The sequence below is a fragment of the Euwallacea similis genome, chromosome 33, assembly GCF_039881205.1.
Source record: "Euwallacea similis isolate ESF13 chromosome 33, ESF131.1, whole genome shotgun sequence".
NCBI lineage: Eukaryota > Metazoa > Arthropoda > Insecta > Coleoptera > Curculionidae > Euwallacea > Euwallacea similis.
Genome location: NC_089641.1, coordinates 398,619 through 421,490, shown reverse-complemented (window position 1 = coordinate 421,490; position 22,872 = coordinate 398,619). Strand labels below are relative to the sequence as shown.

The window sequence follows — 22,872 nt, the reverse complement described above, 5'->3', positions numbered from 1 at the left end:
GCTAATACGATTGCTGTAATTGTCATTTATATCTTAAAAAAAAATCAAAAGTTGTATAGAACTTTAAATGTAGAATACCTCCAAACAAATTAATCTATTACTTAAACTTAACCAAGAATCATCGGTCCTCCTTTACTCTGCTTATATTTATTAACCACGATAGTAAGTAGATTATTAAAATGCAAGTTACTTAAAGCATTGAATAGTTCATCCAAATGTCCATAAACCGCATTAACACTCAATGCGATTTGCAAAGCCTGTGCAAGTCGGTCCAGGGCTAACTGAAAATGAAAATCGCGTATTATGCCAGAGGTTTGGCCCTTGTGTTTTAAGTCTTCGTAATAATAATATAGAGGATGAATAATTGCTGTCAAATGCTGCACGTTGATCGCTCGTGGAGGCTGAACTTGTGGTATCTCTGATATACTGTTTAAAAGGGCTAGATAGAGTTTTGAATAGATGTCTTGGTTTTGGTCATAGATTGGTGCTAGAACACACCAACGTAAAAGCCCTAAAATTAAATGGAAATTATCCTCAATATTACACAAGCACAATCTAACCAGCTATTGGAGTAGTTGCTTCCATGGGAATTGCCCCTTGAGGTAAATGGGGTTGTCTAAGTTGGGCTGCTACACAAAGAGAACTATTCTCAGTGACCTGTAAATACCCCTTTTTCACATCTACTATACACTCCTTAAATAAATAATACATACCCAATCAGTAGTACTCTTTAATAAAACCTGGGGTGGAAACATTGGTTCTTTTTTATGCACAAAGTAATTTTCAGCTACAGCTGTTAAAAGATTAGAAGTAAATTCTGGGGCAATATTTGGCAAGCTGATTAATCTTTCTTCTGGATTTGGAGCTAACTGGGCATAGTCAAAAACAAGGGCCTCAGCTAACTTACAACTAGCAGGAGAAGAATTTCCTATGTATGATTTAAATAAAAATCACATAATTATTATGCTAATGAAATTACCTAATTGCTGCATCCAAGTGCTAGCAGATACCAAAATGAGAGGACTTGGAATGCCTATAGCCAAAGAAACTAGTTTACTCAAAATTCCTACTCTGCTGTTAACGGTGCTGGGACTAAACAAGTTTAAGAACAAGGTATTCCTGGAAGCCTCATTGGGTATGCTATTCAGAAATTCATAGAGAATTTCTAAAAGTTGAAGTTCTACTAATGGGGTTAAACCTTGTGCCCTCTTGTTGCCTCTTCTGTCCACCTCATAGAACACAAATTCTGCCATTAAATCTAGGGAGAGGTCCATGCTTTTGATGTTAGTGACTCTTGCACAGAGAAGCTCACCTATGTCAAAGCCACATTATAAGAACTTGGCGTTTAAATGGCTTACCAAGATAACTTACCAATTTTCTTTAACGCTTCTTGTGCGCATAGGGGGTATTCAAGTTTTCTTAGGGTTTGCTTTAGATTTACTTCTGAAGAAGATCCAGACATATTTCGATTTTACCTAAAGCATATTCAGTTGAAGGATTAAAATGGACGGAATTCAGGCTAGTTAAAGTGGAGTAGAGACATAATCTAATAAAATAATACTTGGGAAACAACAATTAGGAATAAACAAGTGAATATATATCAATAATCACAATTGCCTTGAACGGAAGCGTTAAACGCTTCTATAGAATTCGTAAATCTAAATAATCCTGAAGTTAGTTTGCCAATGAAAGAAACGTGAAGATAGGACTAATCAAGGACTTCGAAGAACTTGATTAGTCCTTGTTAGATCAGGTGTTTAAACAAAGATAGATACAGTTGATATGTTCTAATAAGAAAATCAAAATAGAGAGAATTATGGTTGATTTGTAGACATTATTTCCATGTCACCAATGTAGAAAATTAGTATTATTCTATACAGGGTGATTACTAAATATAGAGCCTTCATAAATGTTTGACTACCACGTGATTTTTAAGGTTAAATTTTATTTTTTTTGAGTTGTCATTGCGAACTTTGGTAACTTAACTAATTCTCTTTTGAAAATTGAGGTTGGTTGTAATGGTGATGTATAAAAATTTGATGCGTATAATTTAAAGTTATATGACAGTTTATCATTAACATGTTTGCTGCAATTTTCAATTTTCTTCTTGTAATTTTCGCCTACCTATCGGGAAAAGCTTTTTTAGAAATTAAAATAGTGTATTGTTCAGTTCAAGTTGAAACCAAAAATAGTTTGCACACAAAATATTCAATAATAATATGTAATAATAAAACTCTTTATAAACAAGGTACTATATTTTTGGTCACGTGGTGGTCAAACATTTATAAAGGCTCTGTATATGGCAAAAATTTTAGGAGATATTCCTTGGATCTAAATTTAAAAAAAGTTCTTATAAACGTATGTCTGGAATCATTTAAATTCCAAAATACATAGTGTTGAAATTTGGAACAAAAATGGGTTTTTTACTATTTTTTAAAAAATATTTAGTGCGATTTAATTAAAATTTTCGCGGTTTAATAACAACATGATATTATACTCCATTTTCTGTGGTTTCCGACAATAAAAGCTTTTTTTGTTTTATCAATTATAGAACTACAAGCTGAGCTGTTTAAAATTTGCGAGTGAAAGAGAGTAGGATTTGCCCAACCCCTACCTACTGTAATTAAAATAATTTCTTTTTTGTAAACCTACAACATCCTGCCAATAAAACTACATCTTTTTCATTTGCCGAATATGCTGCGAAAAAGTTAGACAAATTTTAACTTAGCTTAATTCATAAAGACTCCTGGAACCCATGATCTAACTCGACTGCTTACTTCAGAAATGGTTCGTGGATTTAATCTATCTGAAGTTAATTATATTACGAGAGAGTCTATTTAACTTTTTTCAGGAATTCATCAGTGTTAAACACTTAATAAATTTATTAACACTTCCTTTTTACACTAATCACGTAAAATTGTTGTAAATAAGCCGATATAAATCATGCACATCACATCAAACTAGAAAAACAGCTGTTTTCCAGTTTGGACTTGTCATACCTATACTTTATCTCTTAATTAATACATTCTTCTTGACACTTAGGTGACTATTTAACCAGAATTTTTGTTTGGTTATTTGAATATTTATCCATGAATAGAAATATTATGCAATGGGTAAACTCGACTCACTTAAAAGTAGAGATTACTTAGAATAAATACCAAGTTAAGAAAATTAGCTAAAACACTTTCGTAAACATCAGCCAATTGTGAATGTGGGTCAAAAGGGCCATATAACAATAATTCGAAAATAAGCTGCAAAATAAAGTACCTACTCAAAAATACTCTCAGATCCAAAACTAGGTCAGATTTGCATCCTTAAATTATTATTTAATTAAAGAAATTTATAATAATCCGGCTTAAGTGCACCATAAAATTGACGAGCCAGCGATACGTGTGGGTTATTTAAGTGGTGGTCAGATCTTTAACTCTATAATAAGAGCTCTTTCTAGTGCGTTTTAGGCTCATTTCAGAGAAGCAAGTGATTTGCTACGAAGAAAATTGATCATTTGCCGGAATATGAAGCTGTTCAAGACTTATGTGTTATTCTTGTGTTTGCTGATGTGCGTGTTTGTTCATACTTTGCCAGTAGCGGATGTTGATCCGGTAAGAATGTATTGTTTTCTACTAAATTATCTGTTAGGTTTTTTAGAAGGTAAATGTTGATATAGAGATTACTAGTGAATGTCTATTAGAGAATAGATATCTGATTATTGCATGGTACATACAAAACTTTAATTATAATTCGTGCTAATAAGATTAAACTCAATTTAGACTAATTAAAAAACAAGTTAATTCAATTAGGCTGCATAATAAAATATTATTCACATTCAGTGGTATAAACCTTTTTGTAACTTTTAAAGGTGTTCTCGGATAGTTTTGCAATCGTTTGTTAAGTATATTGGAAACTAACCCCTTGAACTTTTTGAACTTGAATATCATCTCTATTTTTTTTTGCTCTGAAAACTGCTCAAACTCTTTTTTATGGGTTTTAGGTGCTCACTGCCATGCTTCAGGTACCACAATGGCACTGCATGAGATACCGTAAGCTGGAGTTGGTTAGAAGGTGTCGGAGTTACAAAAACAGTTTGAGAGCACGAAGGCACTAATTTCCACCTCTTTTTTTTCAAGTTACTTATTCCCTTATTTATTCTATATTTATATTATTTTTTATTAGCCCTTTATGTAGTTCTTTACTCCCTAATTATGTATTTTTGCAATAATAAATTATAACGACATATTACCAGGTGTCTGATATGTAACAGAAGTTGTTCCTTCTAATCTATCTATACAAATGAATCAAATAATTATAATTTTCCTTTTTTATTTATAAGGATTTATAACAAAAACTATTTTATACAAATATCTATAAGTACAAGAAATAAGGACAAAATAATTATGTGACAGAATTACCATTTTTCTCACGGATAAAAATTTTTCGTACAGGGTGTGTTTTAGTATAGAGCAGGGGGTTTTTTACTATAAAATCAGTGCTGGTTTATTTGTTACCCTGTATTAAAGTTCCGTATAGACATCCCTCCCAAATAAGTCTATCGTTAACATGTATTTGAGAAAAAAAGGTTTCGTCTACTAAAACAACCAACTAATCTGTTTGAGGGACATACTAAACGCGACTTTTGTAATAAAATATAACGTTCATATGTTCAAGTCTTTGTTACAATAAATCTTCAAAAAATTTCTATTCGAACTACGCTAAATCATTCTTTACAGAGGACACGATTAATATATTTACATCGATCTAGAACAGTCTTGCAAAAATTCATTTATCTTGAATCTCTACCTCTTTAATAACGTGAAAGAAAATCATTCTTAAGTTAGATTTTTCCAGAAACAACGGCAAAAACTTGGATGTCTGCAGTGGAAGTACATTGTAGCTGCACGTTGAAAACGTCGGGTCTAAAACATATTTATATTTGGCACTCGTTCGAGACTTCGACTTGGAAGATCTTTTTTTTAAAGCTCCTATGAATTTGCCGATCTTTCACTTATTCAGATTTTTTCCTATCTAATGAGTGAAACTACACAAATATCTATAAAATACACTTATCTCGAGTACATGGTTACTACCATAAATTATTAAAAAAAACACTGTGCAAATAAAAGTTTAACCATGTACCTTGGGCACTAGAGACTTGGTTTTAAAAAGAAATATCTCAGATTGACTAGAGATGTTTGGTTAATAAATATTTCGTCTCTAGCGTTCCAAATTTCACAGATTTTTAATACACTTTTACAGTATATACAGTACAGAAAATAAACTGATTATTAATTATCAGTATTTTGATCTCACGCCGCTACCTATTATTTAAGAATATCGTATATTCATACTGAACAACAAATTATTAAAAATACACAACAATAACAACGGAAATAGATATGCTTGACATGGATAACTGCAAGAGGGAAACGTGAACGTCCAGGTTGAAGCGAAAAACAAATTTCAATTAAATCAAATGATGTCTCATCAAATAACTTGAACCAGAGCGAATAAGCTGGACGGCACCAGGCCACGTTTACATTAAATTTCACTGCTCCTTCAGTTTATGGTATATTAATTCTGCTTATAGAAATGTAATTTTTGAAATAATAACCCACTTCTATTATTTCAACAACAAATCCACTGTTAAAAAGGTTTTCCTCAAATATTCAAAAACTGAAAGTACTTAAATCTTCAACCCTGCATCAAACGAATCCTTTCAGTAATAAAGAAATTCACTGACGGGCCAAAGTAACCATGAAAATAAAGTAAATAAGTATAAAAACAATAATTAAAAAATACTCTCTTCTGCACATAGACCAATACCACGGCATGAGCAAAAATCAGTTTCCTCTTATAGCAATAATAACAATAAAATTAAAAACTTAACAGGGTTATTTTGAACCGTCATGCAAATAGATCATTTGGTCAACAACTGAGTCTATAGAAAACAATACGCTTATTAAACAATAAAGTAGCAACCATCGTTTCTTTTTCCCTGCTATTGGCTACTGGTTCCGCTCTGCATTCTATCAAAGATAAAGGGAACACCTAAGGGACTGGGTCCCTACGTTATATTGGGTACGATATAATTAGTAAACGGAATGTTTACTTTACATTAGCAACTCTGTCCCTAGTAACTTGAGCAGATAACTGAAAGCATTAAAATATGGCAATCTATAAAAGGGTGGGGAAACTGAAACGTAGACACTATCAAATCACGTCTCAAGTAGTCGAAAACTCTGGTCCCATAAGCCGCTATAAAATAATTGAGCAACGCTACGAGCTCCCAAACTAAAAAAATTTAAAACACTGAACAGAGTTGCTTATGATTTCCCTTTAACGATTTCTCCCCGAGCCAATCACCAAAGTTGTGTCTCTGATACAGAGAAATTATTCGCATTAGGGCACTCAGTTATCCCTAAAACACAAAACACTTAAACACCATTTTTATCTTCGCTTCACATAATTTTACCTGCGACAAGAGTGCCCTCTCCAACCCTATACTGAAATCTCGTAGTTCATATCATAAACGCTCGTGCGGTCCGGAGTGGGCGGTCGCTGCGCCATCGGGTGCGTAGAGCACTGAGAGGTTTGTGAAGACATCTCCACGTTGTCAGACATTTCTAATGCTCTAAAAATCGAAAAATCCTGTATCTCGAAATAAGCAGAAAAGTTAATGTCCAACCTGACAAAGGACATCGGCCTGCGCCTATTGTCCGCTACCGCGGGCGCATTAACTGCTATTTTCCTATGAATTTGAGGGCTGGGGGGCGGGTAAACTGGAACTCCTCCCCTCATAGCAGGGTGATAAGTCCGCGTAGTGGGAGGAGGGGCATACATTTGTTGCTGCGTAGGACTAGTCGGATTGGACCGATAGAAGTCTGGCTGCTGCGCTTGACTAGGATAACCTAACCCAAAAGAAACTGGACTCTCAAACTAATGATACTCTACAATTACCTACCAGAAGGAGAAGTGTCCTTCCACATATAAACTCCTCTCTGAGGCGAATTCGCCAATTCCCTTATGTTGTCCACGGTGTTGTTCGATCGGGGGTAGCTGAGCTGTTGCTCTTGCCTCACTAATTCGCCCTCAGACATGAACCGTCTCTGTGGACTGCCCCCATACTGCATATGACTAGGAGGTTGAACTCCGCGCATGCCTGGTCCCGTCTCCGGGGGCTGGAACTCGTAATAAGAGCCTCCCGATTGGTTGGGTGCGTAGACCACGCCTATAAAGTCGGGCCGGCGCGGCTGTGTCGGTGTACTCGGATTGGATCTGCGAAATGCACAAGCCACTACAGGAATGCGTTCGAAAATGTTTAACGTTTTAAAATGTTTTTTAGTAGTTTGCACGAGATATGATGGGTAGACGGTAGACGATTGGTTAGAGAAACTTTTCGAACGCTTTAAAATTGTTCTAGCGGGCGGAGGAGGAGGGGGGATGGGCGGTTCGGAAACAAGCGGGCAGGCAGTCGGTCAGGTCCACCTGTAAAAGGACAGAGAGTGAGAGAGAGGTGATGAAGTGCGAGTGACACAATGAGATGGATGTTGTTGGTGATGCGGAGGTCTGATGATGAGCCAGCCCGTTGACATGACAATAATGGACAGTTTTGACCCTTAACAATGACAATCAGAAATTGTGCCTGGTGCTTTTCCTACCCAACTTAGATTTATCTACAAATGATAAGGGTCTTTAGAACCTTTCAGTAATATTGTAAATAATGTACATTTAGGTGACAGCAAAAAGTCGATACTTACCTGCAGAAAAGAATTAATGTGTTTATCACTCGAAATTGCACAAAACTACCGTGACTTTTCCACCAAAACACTAAAAATTATAATAAAAATGTGTTTCCCAATTACCAAAAGTTCTAAAGACACGTTGTTAGGAACAACTAACGTTTATAGATCAATGTTAGTACTACGATTATAACATGCATTTATCCCATGCAAAAATAAGGAAAACAAGAAAAATAAAATGCTCAAAAATAGTGCCTTTTATTGCTATAAGATAACCTATACAAAAAAAATATCGCTTTAGTGTTTGATCTAATATATACAAGTGCCCTAAATATTATGTACAAGAGGAATTGTCTATAAAAGTACCCTACTGAGATATTTTTAAGTGTCCTATTTAAACTTAAATCTATGTTTTTATATTCCCCAACTATTGACCTTTGATATGAGAATGGTAATTGACCATAAACTAAATATGCTGAATCAGATCAATTATCTAATAATCAATATTTGTAACTTTGAAAATATTGAAAAAAAATAAAGAGGATTTAAACGTTCTGATCAACATGCCATGGATTTATGCCAAATTTTTGAAATAAAAACTTCTTGGTTATATTTAAGTACTGCGTTTCTTACAGAAAGATGGTCAAATGATAAGTACGAGAATAACCGATATCTAAAATAGTATTGAAAAAGCTTTGTCAAAACTCTTAAATAAATGATATTATTACCTTAACCCTGGAACCTATTTCGTCCAAAAAAATTTAAATCGGCACAAAATAAAGCCCTATAAAATGAAAAAAGAAACCGTAAAACTAGCTATAAAATGTATATATCACACAATATATCTATAAAATGACGTAAAAACAAAAAATAAATTAATTAAAATATCACTTAATTACCAACCCTTACCTTCTCACAGGACTAGACATTGCCAAGGGAGTGGGCACCCCCAGGGCTTTGATTCTTTGTTGCATCGTCGGCGACGCCCTTTGAGGACCTAAACAAAATAAAATATCGATCAACTTCGGTGATAATAAAGCTCAACATTAGTTGAAATCGGGTTTAAAAAAGGTTATGAATTCCAAGGCGAAGAAACCTTGGAATAAATCAGTCAAACCTAACCTAAATTATCAGGAGTTCCACCTCGCCCACTCTCCATTACTCTGGGCCTGGGATGCGGACTACCTCTTGGATAATGTCCTGCAGGCCGCAAAATGGGCGGACGTCCAGGCGATTCATCCCCGTTCTGGCCTATCATGGGGTTGCCCATCGAGGAGTACTGAACGCTCATGGGCGCATTCATGGAGCTTGGAGGCAAGAAGAAATTGCTTTTGGATCCGTGACGTTGTAAAGGAGGAGTTGGTTCGCAGTCCTGGGACTGCGACGCCGACGGTTCCATGTCCAAATCCATTGCGTCCCGGCCGGGAGACATCTGCAACAATTTATTTGAGGTGATTCGTTTGAGTCTAGAGGATTCATAAGTTTTATTACAATTTTACTTCTCAAAAAATAGTATAATAAAAAATGGAATATCGTTTTGTTCACTTAAAATTATCCAGTATATATGTGAAATTAATTGGTCCATATATAACCCCCAAAGAAAAGTAAAACGTCACCAACTATAATATTGTACATATTATTAACAAAGACCCACCTTATTATATGCATGAGAATTAATATTCCTCACACCATTGCTGTTATCCATGTATGTCTTCACCTGACTCTCGTTCGTGATGGTTGCAATAGGCCCGTGAGGGCAGTGTTTTCTCTTGCTGTTGTACTTGTAAGGTTTAATTAAACTGAAAGGGAACATGATCACTGTTCCAAACCCAAAAACTTCTCTCTTACCTAGGAAACTGAGGCCCGAAGTGAGTATAACAACAGTTGCTCAAGCAGCCTCTGGAAAACGGATTGTAACCGCCCTTAAACTTGCCGGTTACCTGTTCGTTGGTGGTCCTACCCCGAGCCACCAGGACCATGTGGAACCCCGTCAGTCCAAAAATAGGAATCGCCAGAAGAGCTACTATGATTATCAATACCATACTGTAATTTGTTAAGTTAAGGAATAAAAGCTTCTGTGATGGTTTTGAAGTAGAATGAGTTGACCAAGAAAAAAAAGGATACGCTATAATACATTCTGTAGTGGTGAGATTCTGACGATGCTGGAGGACGAATACAAGACTTAAGCCGAATATGCTAATCATATGTATGCTAAGTGTTATCAGGAAGAAAAAGAAGAACCTATAGTTGCGCCTCCCGATGCAGTTGTTCACCCACGGACAGTGGTGGTCGAAGGTCTGCAAAAGGCCAAGCAATCTGAAATATCTACATTTGGTGGTACAAATTGAAGGTGACCCATCGAATGTACAGGGTCGTTATTATGTATGGAAATGATCAAAAACAAAACGCTTCTTTTGTATAGTCACCATTTTGCCTATATTTAACGGATTTTGTATATCTAATGGTTTCCGAGTTGTAGTATCGAATTTGGCAAACTCTTGTAGAGGAGCTCTTATGGTAATAGAATTATCAGAAAACCCAAAATCATATAGATTTCTACCATCTTATAAATTTCTATGTTAATTTGTAGGATTTTTAAAAGTTATTTGCAACTATTTACATCCTGGTCAAAAACCCAAAAGCGTCTTTTTCCATAATCCTCAAAGTGCCACAAACATTTAATTCTGAACTTCAACAACTTTTCAGCAATCGTAAATGCTAACAACTCACATAAATTATTACCAGAATTATTACCTCTATTCATCTCTAATCAACAATTCACGGTAATGCAAGTAAAAACACAAACGCCGTAAGACATTATGAGTAGCGTCTTTGTGCAGATAAGAAGAATTAACGTAGTATGACAGTTAAATAATTAAATTAGACAATCGCTAAGAAATACTAACACGTTTAGGGCGAACTGTTATTTATAATCCGCGGATAGATTAGAAAAAGGTAATTAAGTGCAGTCGAGTAATGCTCTAAAGTGTTTGTAACATCAGGAGTTTGTCTTATTTCATCCCGAAAATAACGCTTTAAACATATTTCATAAGTGTCCTAATTTTCCAGTAGTTCTGTGAAATATTGTCCTCTTCACATTGGGATTATTTATAGAACACTGGACGTCTGTATTTTACGTTAATTTGAACATAACAACGGCTTTGGTTTTATTTCAAGACTACATTATTTATAACTGTTCTGGGCAATTAGGGAAGCGCTTAAAAACAGCCAGATCTATTTTTGACAAAAATAAAGGAAATGGACCTCAAAACAAGAACTCTAGTTGAACGCTCTAGCTTATTCTTTATCAATTCTATATCATCATAAAGATATGGGGAAAGAATATAGATAATGCCTCACCTCTATACAATGGTTACACACACTACAATGGGAACATCTGGGCGGCCTGTAAAATTTGCAGGTGACACACCATTTCATTCGTACAGTGATTCCATTGATATCCGCATTTTTGTACAGTGGCGCCCGGAAGTCATCATCTCTGTCTTCGTCAGGAGGGGCTAAAACATCTCACTATTAAAAAGTCTTCTATAAGGAGTTAGAAAGTTACCTGGGGGAATGATCCCTGGATCCATGAAAGTGGCTAATGTGAAATTGGCCAAAACGAAGAATGTTAATACTGCTTGGCATGCTGGAATCCACGGATAGGTGGGAAGATAGTATTGTGCCCTAAAAGGTAGAGTGAGATGAATTATTAGTTTAAATGTATATTGATTAAGCTAGTGGAGCCAAATTTTATCACCTAAAGGCAATATAGGTAGTTTTTTACAATTATCTAAGGTGAACCATCATAAAGAGTAAATTTAAGTTTGTAACTAATTAATTACTGTTAATCTATGTTAATGGTGTTAAGTTATGGAAATATATCAATTTTTCTGTGCATAAATAGATTTTAATACCTAGGAACCTCAGAAAGTACTTTATTTTACATAATGTTAATACTATAATCTGGTCAAGGTTCATGATTCTTATCTATTAGGATGTTAGTATGTAAACAACATTATAAGTCATAGTTATTTAAGTGACGTAGCATAACAATTACATTCAATATAACAAGTACATTGAAAATTATTAATTAATTTGAGGGCCATATGCACTCCTGCTTTTTTCTAATTCAGATTACATGAATGTATATTGATCTAAAATTATCTAGAATAATTAAGGCATTAATTATACTCAAAAAAGAGAATTTTTATGAACTACATGCTACATATTTGTGAAATTTTTGTAGAGTTTTGACTTGTACACATTGACAGTAATTTAGTCCTGATGAGATTTCTGTCATCAAATTTTCACTTATCCTTAGAAATATTTAATTATCAGCAAATCATATTAATTTTATATTGAGTAGGTGTGTGTTCAAATAATTGCATATACTCATAAAATCATGGTTTTTAACACGATCAAAAACTAGATTTTTATTTTGACTTAGAACAATAAACTACAAGTCGAAGTGTTGGAATATAAAGGAAGATTCTTGGTACCTACATGCTTAGGAACTTTAAATCAATTGATGATGAGACTAGATTTAGATACCATTTTAATAAGAAATACTTGTCTTAATACATTTTATACTTTTATCTAAAAATATTAAACTAAATATGTATAAACTAAACACATGGTAATATCAAATAGACATCTCAAAAGGTGTTTAGCAAAATTAAGTATCATTACCAATCTTATTAGTCAATATGTCATTAAATTGAGATTAAACCTTGAAGAATCTCATCTCGGTTGTAAATGATTTCTCCTCCCACTTTTACTTCAAGTAAGTAGGAACTAAACAGCTGGCTTAAGTACTCATAGTTTTGTACTTACAGTAAACTTCTTTACAAATTACTTATTTTTGAAAGTTTATGAAAAGAAAAATTAACATATATGAATGGAACTACTAACAGAACCCTAAATAATGAATAAATGTTTAGAAATCTACTAATATTCAACTAATTGATATAGGAACCATATTTAGAAGAAATTTTACAAAATTTTGTAACACAAGGACTGTTGACCCAAAAGACTAAACATATAAAACAAAATTAGGACATCAACGAAATTTGAAACCAAATTAGAGTTTAGGGAAACACCTTGTTATGACACCATTAGGTCAACAATCTTATAAATAAACTAATGGTATTTAATGGTTCTTTGGCGTGTTTTGGCACTGTATTTGTAGCCAAAACCACCGGTCTAAATAGCGAGTGGCAAACATCAACATTTCGGTGCACAAAACGTAAACAGCAGTCAAAAATAACTCACGGGTAGTAAAAGAACAAAGTGGTGGCTACAATGAGCAACGTCCATGCAAATGTGGCCGGAATGTATCTGGTTTTAGCGTCGCACTTGGACATGATGCCCGATTTGGAGCAACGGTCTCAAAGTTTCATTAAAAGTCGGTAATTTGGTATCGAGTGGGTCAACATGGCTCAGATGGGAGGAAAACACCATTCACGACAGTTGCAAATTGTAAAATTCTTCCCGTTCCCGAAGTCCGGGTCCGATGGACGATGAACTGTGACTTCTGTGACTTTGACGTGCGCGCATGTGCATTGTCCGAAAACGTCATTGCATTGTCAGGTATCAATAGTCATTCGATTTGTTGTAGTGGAAAGAAGTAAAAAATGTAGACATGGTATATTGTTGATACTTTTAATCTTTCTTTTTTGATTTTCTCTTTTATATAAGGTTGTAATAATTCTTATAGTAAGCACTACTCTTGGAACACAGAATACAGAAACAAAATTAAGGTAAAATATTTTTAGTTCTGAGCCAGATCAGATTTGTAGTTTTAAACATTTTGACCTTGTCAAGTATCAATCAGATGATTGCTGTCAATCTAATCTAACCTTAATTTTGCTAGAAATAAACATAAACACAAAACAATTATTCTCTTGAGATTTAAATCTTTTTCCCGAACGTTTTTCCTATTTCTCAGTAATACCGTTAGTTTCAACTCTATATTTAGTATCATATACATCGTACACATCGTATACGGTGATGGAGTACCTAATAGCTAATGTGGAGCACTTTAAATTTGACATAGAAGTAGCCCTAGATGAACAGTATGGGGCCCTACCACTTCCCTTTTCTGGAATGGATAGTAAGTACAGTACAGTCATTTATTTATTTAAACCAGCTATTAATTATGTAATATGAGGCAAGGAATTGAAATGTTATTTAGGAAGTACTAGTTTCATTTAAAGTTTCATTCATCCAATGAAAAATATCTTCAAATTTTTTATGAAATCAGTCCCTGACATTATATATTAAAATATTACTTTTCTATATGGAATTCTTCCAATCTAAAATATACCAATGGGTAAGCCCCATATGACAGTTAAAGAATTTATTGTTAATTTAACAAAAGTCGTTACCATTTATGGTCCACCTATAGCAACTCCAATTTTACCATTAGAACCTGTAAAACTTAACAACTGCACTGCAATAGAGCATTATGACTTTACTTAAATTGCTAAAGTTGAGACCTTCCTGAATATTCTTTGCTAACCAATTCAATTAGTATGAAATTAAAATCAAATTGTACTGCTTTTATTCAAGCTGAAAGAGTTGTATACATTTTTCAATTCTGTGTTAATATCTTCTGGTTTCCACTTTAATATAGATTATTATTAATATTATTATAGTTCTCAAAACATAAGTTAACCATTACAGAATCCACTGCTGCAGTATGTCAGTTTCACTCCTCAAAAAACGGCTGTGCTAATGGCGCCAATTGTCCCTTCAGACATGTTAAAGGTGATAGAACTATTGTCTGTAAACATTGGCTTCGAGGGCTTTGCAAGAAAGGTAAATCATAGTAATGTTGGTAAAAATTATTGAGGACATTCAATAAATCACTAAACGAATCAATTCTTGCTATTGTTAACATTTTATTGCTAAAAAAATGAGTTAATTTTATTATTTGATTTTTTACAAGGATTATTATAATGTACAAAAATTAGATGTTTGCTTTTCACAGGAGACCAATGTGAATTTTTGCATGAATATGACATGACAAAAATGCCTGAGTGCTATTTTTATTCGAGATTTAATGCATGTCACAACAAAGAGTGCCCTTTTTTGCACATTGACCCTGAAAGTAAAATTAAGGATTGCCCTTGGTATGATAGAGGATTCTGTAGACACGGCCCACACTGCAGGCATAGGTAGACTAAGCAGCATTCACCTTACAAACCCCTATTAAAACATAATACTTACAGACATGTTCGAAGAGTGCTCTGTACCAACTTCCTCGCAGGTTTTTGTCCTGAAGGCATTAAATGCAAATACATGCACCCACGATTCGAACTACCTGCTCCTCCAGACCAAAAACAACAAGATAAAAACAAACCTCCTGTTATCATTTGCCACTTTTGTGGGGAGCACGGACACAAAGCCCTTCATTGCAATAAAATGTCGGAGCACCATAGACATAAAGAGATGCAAGCGATGTTGAACGCAGACGATGGGAAAAAAGAGATTTTCGGGCAAAGACCCCAATTGAAGAAGCTGGAAGATGTTACGTGTTATAAGTGCGGTTCTAAGGGACATTATGCCAACAAATGCCCTAAGGGGCATTTGGCGTTCTTGTCTCAAAAAGCTAATCAACTCAAAAATGAGCAACTTGCTGCGCAGAAGGCGATGCAGCAGACGCAGAAAGAAAAAGACCCGGAACAGAACCCTTCATAATGATTAGATTAATAAGATTAATTTGAAGTTTAAAATTCTTTGTAATATTGAATGAATGAAGGAACGAAATGTGAATAAACTCGGAATTAATGATACATGATACTTTTATTGATTTTTCCTAAATTTTAATGTAGTTTTAGGTAAGTTTAAGTGTCTTTTAAGGGTATCCTCAACTCTTCAAGAAGAGTTGCACCAGACGCGTCTATACATTATCATCCACTTTGATATTCCATTTTATTAGAAGGCGGTAAGGTGTAATACAGGGCAATTCAAAGTTTAGTACAAAGAATTTAGAGGCGTATTTTTAAAGTCAAAATAATTTTTTCCTTGTAATCGTGGATCCACAAATGCTTAGTTTTCGATATACAGGGTGTTAAACTTTTGTTATCAAATTGTTAGTAGGTTACGAACGCGTAGTTTGACATCCTTACACGTTTTCTGTCGAATTTGTTAACAATTTACATTAGCTGAAAGTTAGTATGTTTTCTAAGGTTATTAATTTTAATGATTTTAAAAAAATTCTTGTTTAAATATTTTTTTTTTATTTTGTTTTTTTGTAATAATCTGTTTTTACCTGCATCGTTCCTAACAGTCTTAGATTTCAATAAATTCGACAGAAAACGCGTATGATTGTCAAATTACGTAGTCACAGTCTATTATGAATTTTAATAATGATAATACTTTAAAACCCTGTATATCGAAAGTTAAACATTTGTGGATTCACGTTTATAGGAAGAAAAGTCTTATTTTGACCTCTAAAATAAACCCCAAAATTTTTTGTACTAAAGTCTGAACCGTTCTGTATATTATATGAGTACAGAAACGCCTGCATTCAAATAAAATGATACCTCGCAAATAAAACGTTTTATTTCTAAATTACTGATCCATTTCTTACGGCTAATATGAACAACACATTTATATTATTTATTTATCTCGGTAATATAACAAAAATAATTCGGTTTAACACACTTATATATCTTTAAATTTAACGTAGATCTATACTTATTTCAGATATGGAGCGCTAAGTAGGCAAAACTCACAATTGCTAACATTTTTGCTTTTAGAAAAATATTTGAAACTAGTGACTTCTGCCTTTTTATCCACGAAAGACTTTCTATGTGGAAAATACCCTTTAGGTGTACATCTAAGTGTTATGCTTTTGCAGGGTTATATGTTGTAGATACTTAATTCTAACATCATGGCACAACTAGTCACATTTTATTTAGTTTTCTCTTGATTGTTTTATTTCCTCCGGGCCTCAGTTATTTCGTTAAAATAACCGTGGAAAGATCATATTTGGAAGTAACATATTGGGATAGAAGATTTTCTACTTTTGGGAAATGTACTTTAGGGATTAATTCATTGTTGCGCTTAATTGTTTTGATAATTAAATTTTAACTTATTATTAATGTTTTGCAATACTTCAAGGAGATTGCTGGAAGTAATGACCATGAAACCCCCATTGATTTGCTGAAGAAAATTGATTTGAAGTGTATTTAATAAGAGTTTTTAATTAGGTGTTGACATGAAACTCAGGTATCAATTTGGGCAATGCCGAAAGTTCAATTATTAAATTAATGGACATTCCTTGGTCAAAAAAACTAATACATTTTCTCTATTGCAAAAATACATGTTTTCGTTAATAATGAAATAATCAGCAACACCCTGGAGCAATTAGCAGTTCTCTCTGATAATAATACATGAAATTGTGATTATTTACAAAACCTGTACATCACATGACAAGATTGTCACTAGCTAAACATGTATTGTGGATATGTCGACACTGATTATATACTTCTCATGTGTTGATACAAGTACGCCTAAACTAATGCTTAAGTATGATGCCAAACATCACCTCCAAAGCCTACGTTCTAATACATTTTTTGGCATCCCTCGGCTAACAGCCAACACTTGGAAAGAGTAGAAATAACTATTCGTAAAAGATTGTCATTTATAGTCATTAGGCCATATGAAAATGTACATTGTTTTAGAAATGACGCTAGTTACATCTATGTACCAGGGACTGTTTTGAACCTCCCGGTACATTTTTTACAAGTTTGTAGTGCAGCAATTGCAGTTATATTTATGTTCAAATTTATGCTACGTGATGCGAAACAGCTGCGAAGTTTGCTACTATAAAATTATGAACATTTTCAGAAAACACAGAAAACTCCTTATGGGAGTAATTTAGAGAAATGAAGAAGAAATTTGTCAAAGTTTGGCAACACCGTACGCGTAGAATGGAAGTGATTCATTTTGGCCGTCCTTGTCCCACTTATATGCTACCTACATATGTCCCTGATAACATTTCAATAAACGACAGTCGCGATGTTGCCATTTAATGAGAGATCATTTCAGAGAGAGCGATTTTCAGAAATAATTTGGGATTTCATTTGCTGAAGCATTTTTAGGCCTGTAACTGGAGGTCTGAATGTCTACCTATAATTACAGATACACCTACATATAGTTAAAAATAAATAGTCAATTTCTAGTTGTTTTTATATAAATATTCCTTCACATGATTGATTATAGTATGAAATATTCCGGATTGTTCTCCAAGACCGTAATATTTAGTTATTTTTTGAGTTCAGGTAGTTACGTAGATATAGACAGAGATAAACACGAAAATTCGATCTTAACAATTGTTTCTGGATACAAGCGTTCAGCTTTTCCGTTCCATTATTTAAAAATTACACAGGTAAATTTAATATTTTCTAGACCTAAGTTTTGGTGTTAAACCCTTACAGTAAAGTGTTCTTTGAGAATAGCACAACCTATATTTTTTCTAAAACCTCTAATTGAATTCTGTGTTTTTGTTAGACAAGCTTTGTTGTATTGGTGACGTTAGAGATTTTATTATAAATATAATTCAGTTGTGTAAAAAGAACAGGGATAACTATAAAAATCATATGAAATAAAGAAAGGAGTAGAGATACGTATTAAAAAAAAGAGGGATTTATAAGTAGATGTGGATTTGCATGAATTACTAAAGTTCCAGCTCTTTTGTGGTAGGGAATGAGGAAGAGGTCGGACTTCTTTAATATTTTAGGTAAAACAAGCCTGGTTTCTCTACAATGACATTAAGTATCAGCTTTGAGAGTTTTATGTTGTCCCTTAAGGACGCTTTTGAAGTCCCAGCAAAGTCCAATGTCGTATGTGTCTTAGCAGAGAAAACAGTCACATATCATCCAAATCATACCTCTTATAGCTTTTTTGTAACTCAATTACAGAGCAGATTCTCTCCTGAGAGATTCCTACCCAACAACAATTTGAAAGTTAAATCTTAAGTGGGATTTACTTTTGATAATTGGGGAACTTCACCAATAGGGTTCATCCATTAGGGTTCACTGTTCGTATGTTTTAAAAACGATATGTGAAGTCAGTTTCTTTTTAGAAATCAATTCATATTGAGTTACTTTAAATAAATTATGAAAAGGTATGTAAGGTGGATTCACTACACTACTTGTGGTATATTTCTTAAACTTACCACTGGTGCTTTTTTACTGTAATCTTACTTTACACATTAAAGACATATTTTCCATATTATTCATCAATTTTATAAAAGGGCCGCCGTCAAGGGACCCAGTACAAAATGTCTTTGGTCCTCGCAAGAATTCCAAGACTACCCAATAATATTTTCAAATATAGGGCACCGATATTGTTAAATTCGCCAGCAAATTTATCAAACTCTTATAGAAATCTTTACTTGTGGCACAATGTAAGCCAATACTAAAAGCGTTCAGTCTACAGGTGATTCATCCCCAGAGTCCCCGCCTGCAGGTCAAGGCGAATCGTTGGAATCGCTCCCTAGGGAGTGAATCGGGAACAGCGGGTACCACCCGAGATTCAGATGTGTTAACGTCAATGAATCCAAGCCAATTTCAGCTCCTCCGATGCCTTGATTGTGCTCGAACCCGCTTAGACGCTCCCACAGCATGACCACCTATATAGATCATCATCGGATTGCTCACCTTAAAGTGGCACAGACTTACCAAACTACGCCCCAATATGTCGCAGGCTTGATACTTTAAGGTCTGTCTAAAGAGGGGATCACAGGAATGCCTGCTTACCCTGGTTTTCTTCTTCTGCAGCCATCGTTCACCATCGCGCAAGTAACATTTAACGTATGTGTCTGGTGGGGAGTCTTTGGAGGGGATGTGTCTTGCACTGAGCACCTGCGTCCAGTTATTATTAATATATTTTAATTATAAAGTTTTAAGTCATACATCGACTTCAAGTTGCCCTTTGGTCATCAGCAGGCCCAGTTTAATCTCGACAGGTTTGGTACTGGACAGTTTGAATCCTCTGGGTTTAATTTGACCAGGCCCTAGTCTTGGAGGCGAGGATCTTTCGGGGCTGCTCGCAGGGCTTGCCTCTTTTTCCTTGTTTTCCACCATTTTTTCCTTGTTTTCCATCATTATGCTGTTTTTGCGGTTGTCGTGGCGAGTTGAGGCCGTACTCGATCCTTTTATGAGAAATAGTAATTTGTCATAGTTCGAGTGAAACTCATCTCAATTAACAAAAAAAATTCACAATGTTGGTATTTGATGGTTAAAATGTTATACATAACGTTCTTATTAAAAGCACTGTCCGAATTTTATAATTTAAAAGCTGCTCAGAAAAATAGGATTCTGAGACGTTGTACCATGCGCTCTGCAAACTATTCATTTCCCAGGTCTATAGGGAAAACTGGGATTCCTATAAGCAGCGGAAAATTTACACCTCGGATCCGCAAGCTGCTACGCCACTAGGGAATTTTCTTTAATGATTCAGCATACTTTAGTCTATTTTAAGTCGAAAGATTATTGGTGTACTGTGGTTTTCTTAATAAGACTTATATTTTTGAAAGGAAAATAATGATATTAATATAAAAAAATTAAAATGCTCATTGTTTTTGTTGTTTTATTCAGGATTTCTAGTATAATTTCTTTGGATAATTTCACAGTTATTCACAGTTTATGTTTATTGTAAGCATTATAGTAATGTTGGATAATTACATCGTCGGATAACAGATGCATGGGACAAAGGATTTAAGCTTCTGTCTTATGCATCCTTCATCCGGCGATATCGATCGATGGGAAGGTTTAAAATAATATTAATTCAGATGTATAAAATTTGCAGGTGAAGGACAATGAAACTTCTTATTGAAAAGTGCCCGACGTATTGAATTTATATTAAGTTTTTCTCAAGGCCTCCTCTTCAGTACCGGACGGTTTACTTACAGTGTCGAGTACCTCTACTGATTTCCTCCTTGAATGTTTACTTGCATCCGAAAATTTTGCAGATAAATTACAGTTTCTTACAAATAGTAATTTCTGATTATTATATCGGCGGACCATGGATGCATGAGAAAGGTCTTAAGCTAGCGCCTCCATTTTCTTTTAAAGTAACACAGGTATCTACTGCTAGTTTATACAAATTCATTTCATTAAACAACCTAATAAAAATTGGGTTTTTTCAGCAGGTATACCTATCTATACGCCGACTAGAGAAGCGAGTTTTCTAACATCTACAATAAACCCGATTAATACTCCTTTTAAGCCAATTTTATGAGGCAACAAAAAGACAAATTAAACGAAAAATAAATGTTTTATGACTATCTCTAGACAGTCAGGTCTTCATGCTGGAAAAAAGAAAGCTGGCAAGCCATATAGAGCTTGGACGCAATAAGCTCTTACCGACACATTGCGACTATAGATCCGCTAGAAATGATAGATATATGGGGATGAAAGTTACTTACACCAATGCTTTGGAAGAGAGTTAAGTAGAGCGATTTATTGAAGTGTTGGCAAGTTTAGTAGCAGCATAAAGTTCCTGTTAAGTTCGAAATAGAGAAAACTGTGCAATCGACAAACTAACCATCGGCACTTCAATAATTTATTCCGAACAGAAATAGAACTTTAGTTACTTACGTCTTCTTTTATCGGCTGTGAGGCTCATGGTGCGCCCCAACTCCCCTTTGACCGCTTTAAGGGATTTCAATATCTCTTCTGGATCTCTTAACATTCTTGTGCAACTGCTGCGCCTGCGTTCTCGACTATACGAAGCTGGCGGTGGCACTGCCACTTGCTCCTTTTGGGGAAAAATTTAATATTTTGCCATTTGATAATATTTTGGCTCACTTTTGCCTGCTCTGCGGCCTGTTCTTGAGCGCTTTGAAACGATGACCTTCTAGAACCCGGCAAAGACCTGGAGAAATCTTTCCCTAGCTGATAGACTTCGACTTCCAATTGTTCAGATTGCGAGGAACCCCTGCGAGACCCCCATGCGTGGTCTGGATGCAATAAGCTCGCACATTCACCTGGAAATTTTTTGCACGTTAAGTTCGATAATAACTACTGGGACGTTAATATTCATTGGACCAAAGTTAAAAAAAAAGCTTTTTCTGAATTTAAGAGAGTTTTTAATTGCGTTAAACGATCTCCGCGACTCTTACCCCCAGGCAAAACGAGGGCAATAATAACTTTTTTTCTTTCAGAAATCCAGAAACGAATCTTAAGTTTAAATTAAAACGGGCGACGACGCCACGTCGCTACTGAGGAAATAGGGATATTAATAATACAGGTACAAATAATTTGTCAAGGATCTGTATAAAGGGAAAAGCTGAAGGGGGAAATCTATTTCACCGGGAAGAAAAATACTTAGTTTGCGAGCACTTAATTGGAAGACAAAGGGCCTTTACGATTTATCAAAGCGACACGGGACTTTGAAGCTTATAATAGTGCACTTAAATACCAAACGAATTAGCTGCTTAGTGCTTAGCCCATGGCACTTCAACGGCTGAAGTGAAACTATGTTGACCCGATTTCCAGGACAATCGGCCGAACTCTTGTCTCGAAATTATTTTACTTGCTATTGTTTCCAAATGGCACTAAAAATACGGCTCGCTAAAAGCCAAATCGGAAGCTTCCCCTTTTATTAGATTTAAAATTTAAACGCCCCATTACTACCTGATGGTAAACTTTTTAATCACCCTTATAAAAACTTGTTCCGTGCACTTTTCCGCCGAAACTTTTATCGTTATTGCCAGTTATCAAGCTCAATGTGAATATTTAGAAGTTTTTGCTGCTAATGGTGGCTTATTTCATTGCTTACCAATTGAGTCCACATCGTCGGACACACTCCTTTGATCCCCAAAGTTGTTTCTTTTGCCTGTTCCAGCGATGGAGCCTCTGGGTGATGTGTGGGGGGATTTTCCCCGCAATTGTCTTGGGTCTTCCAGTCGGCACCAGACAGCTCTGTCGTCAAGGAAAGCCTAGGAAAAATTACTAGATTTAATTAAAGATTGACTCTGCTAATGCTCCGAGAAGTCGTAAGATTGAGGGCAACTCAGGTGTCATTAAATAAAAACGTTTGGAAGAGGACTTTTATAAATAATCTAAACTGAAAATTCCGTGGTCGAGATATGCCAAGGAGGGAGAAAGGTGGATAT

General features: G+C 34.9%; 4 protein-coding genes across 6 annotated transcripts in view; 1 reads left to right on the top strand and 3 right to left on the bottom strand.

The window, feature by feature from the left end:
- Positions 1-27: 27 nt before the first annotated feature.
- Positions 28-1,603, bottom strand: LOC136418217 (integrator complex subunit 15). Its single transcript, XM_066404206.1, has 5 exons — positions 1,372-1,603; positions 980-1,312; positions 714-928; positions 561-657; positions 28-511 (listed from the first exon to the last, which is right to left on the bottom strand). The coding sequence occupies exons 1-5, from the start codon at positions 1,460-1,462 to the stop codon at positions 108-110; spliced, it is 1,140 nt and encodes a 379-aa protein (XP_066260303.1). The 5' UTR covers positions 1,463-1,603; the 3' UTR covers positions 28-107.
- A 2,700-nt stretch (positions 1,604-4,303) lies between these two features.
- On the bottom strand, positions 4,304-13,292 carry Zdhhc8 (zinc finger DHHC-type containing 8). Its single transcript, XM_066404161.1, has 12 exons — positions 13,011-13,292; positions 11,305-11,423; positions 11,097-11,254; positions 9,861-10,033; positions 9,585-9,779; positions 9,391-9,535; positions 8,859-9,168; positions 8,646-8,733; positions 6,959-7,272; positions 6,683-6,905; positions 6,470-6,628; positions 4,304-6,415 (listed from the first exon to the last, which is right to left on the bottom strand). The coding sequence occupies exons 1-11, from the start codon at positions 13,100-13,102 to the stop codon at positions 6,496-6,498; spliced, it is 1,950 nt and encodes a 649-aa protein (XP_066260258.1). The 5' UTR covers positions 13,103-13,292; the 3' UTR covers positions 4,304-6,415; positions 6,470-6,495.
- A 369-nt stretch (positions 13,293-13,661) lies between these two features.
- Clp (Cleavage and polyadenylation specificity factor subunit 4) lies at positions 13,662-15,535 on the top strand. Its single transcript, XM_066404180.1, has 4 exons — positions 13,662-13,851; positions 14,424-14,558; positions 14,731-14,917; positions 14,972-15,535. Exons 1-4 carry the CDS (start codon positions 13,749-13,751, stop codon positions 15,438-15,440), a joined length of 894 nt encoding a protein of 297 aa, XP_066260277.1. The 5' UTR covers positions 13,662-13,748; the 3' UTR covers positions 15,441-15,535.
- Positions 15,536-18,755: 3,220 nt separating this feature from the next.
- Positions 18,756-22,872, bottom strand: part of Fife (regulating synaptic membrane exocytosis protein fife) — an 89,745-nt gene continuing 85,628 nt past the window's right edge. For 2 of the 3 annotated variants that reach the window (XM_066404150.1, XM_066404149.1), the window contains 6 exons: positions 22,536-22,695; positions 21,563-21,741; positions 21,353-21,512; positions 19,667-19,905; positions 19,433-19,615; positions 18,756-19,383 (listed from right to left, as the gene is read on the bottom strand). In XM_066404150.1, the coding sequence (XP_066260247.1) occupies positions 19,222-19,383; positions 19,433-19,615; positions 19,667-19,905; positions 21,353-21,512; positions 21,563-21,741; positions 22,536-22,695 (1,083 nt within the window). In that variant the 3' untranslated portion in view covers positions 18,756-19,221. Of the gene's footprint in view, positions 19,384-19,432; positions 19,616-19,666; positions 19,906-21,118; positions 21,143-21,352; positions 21,513-21,562; positions 21,742-22,535; positions 22,696-22,872 lie in introns of those variants that run through there. The other variant, XM_066404151.1, reaches the window with a different exon arrangement.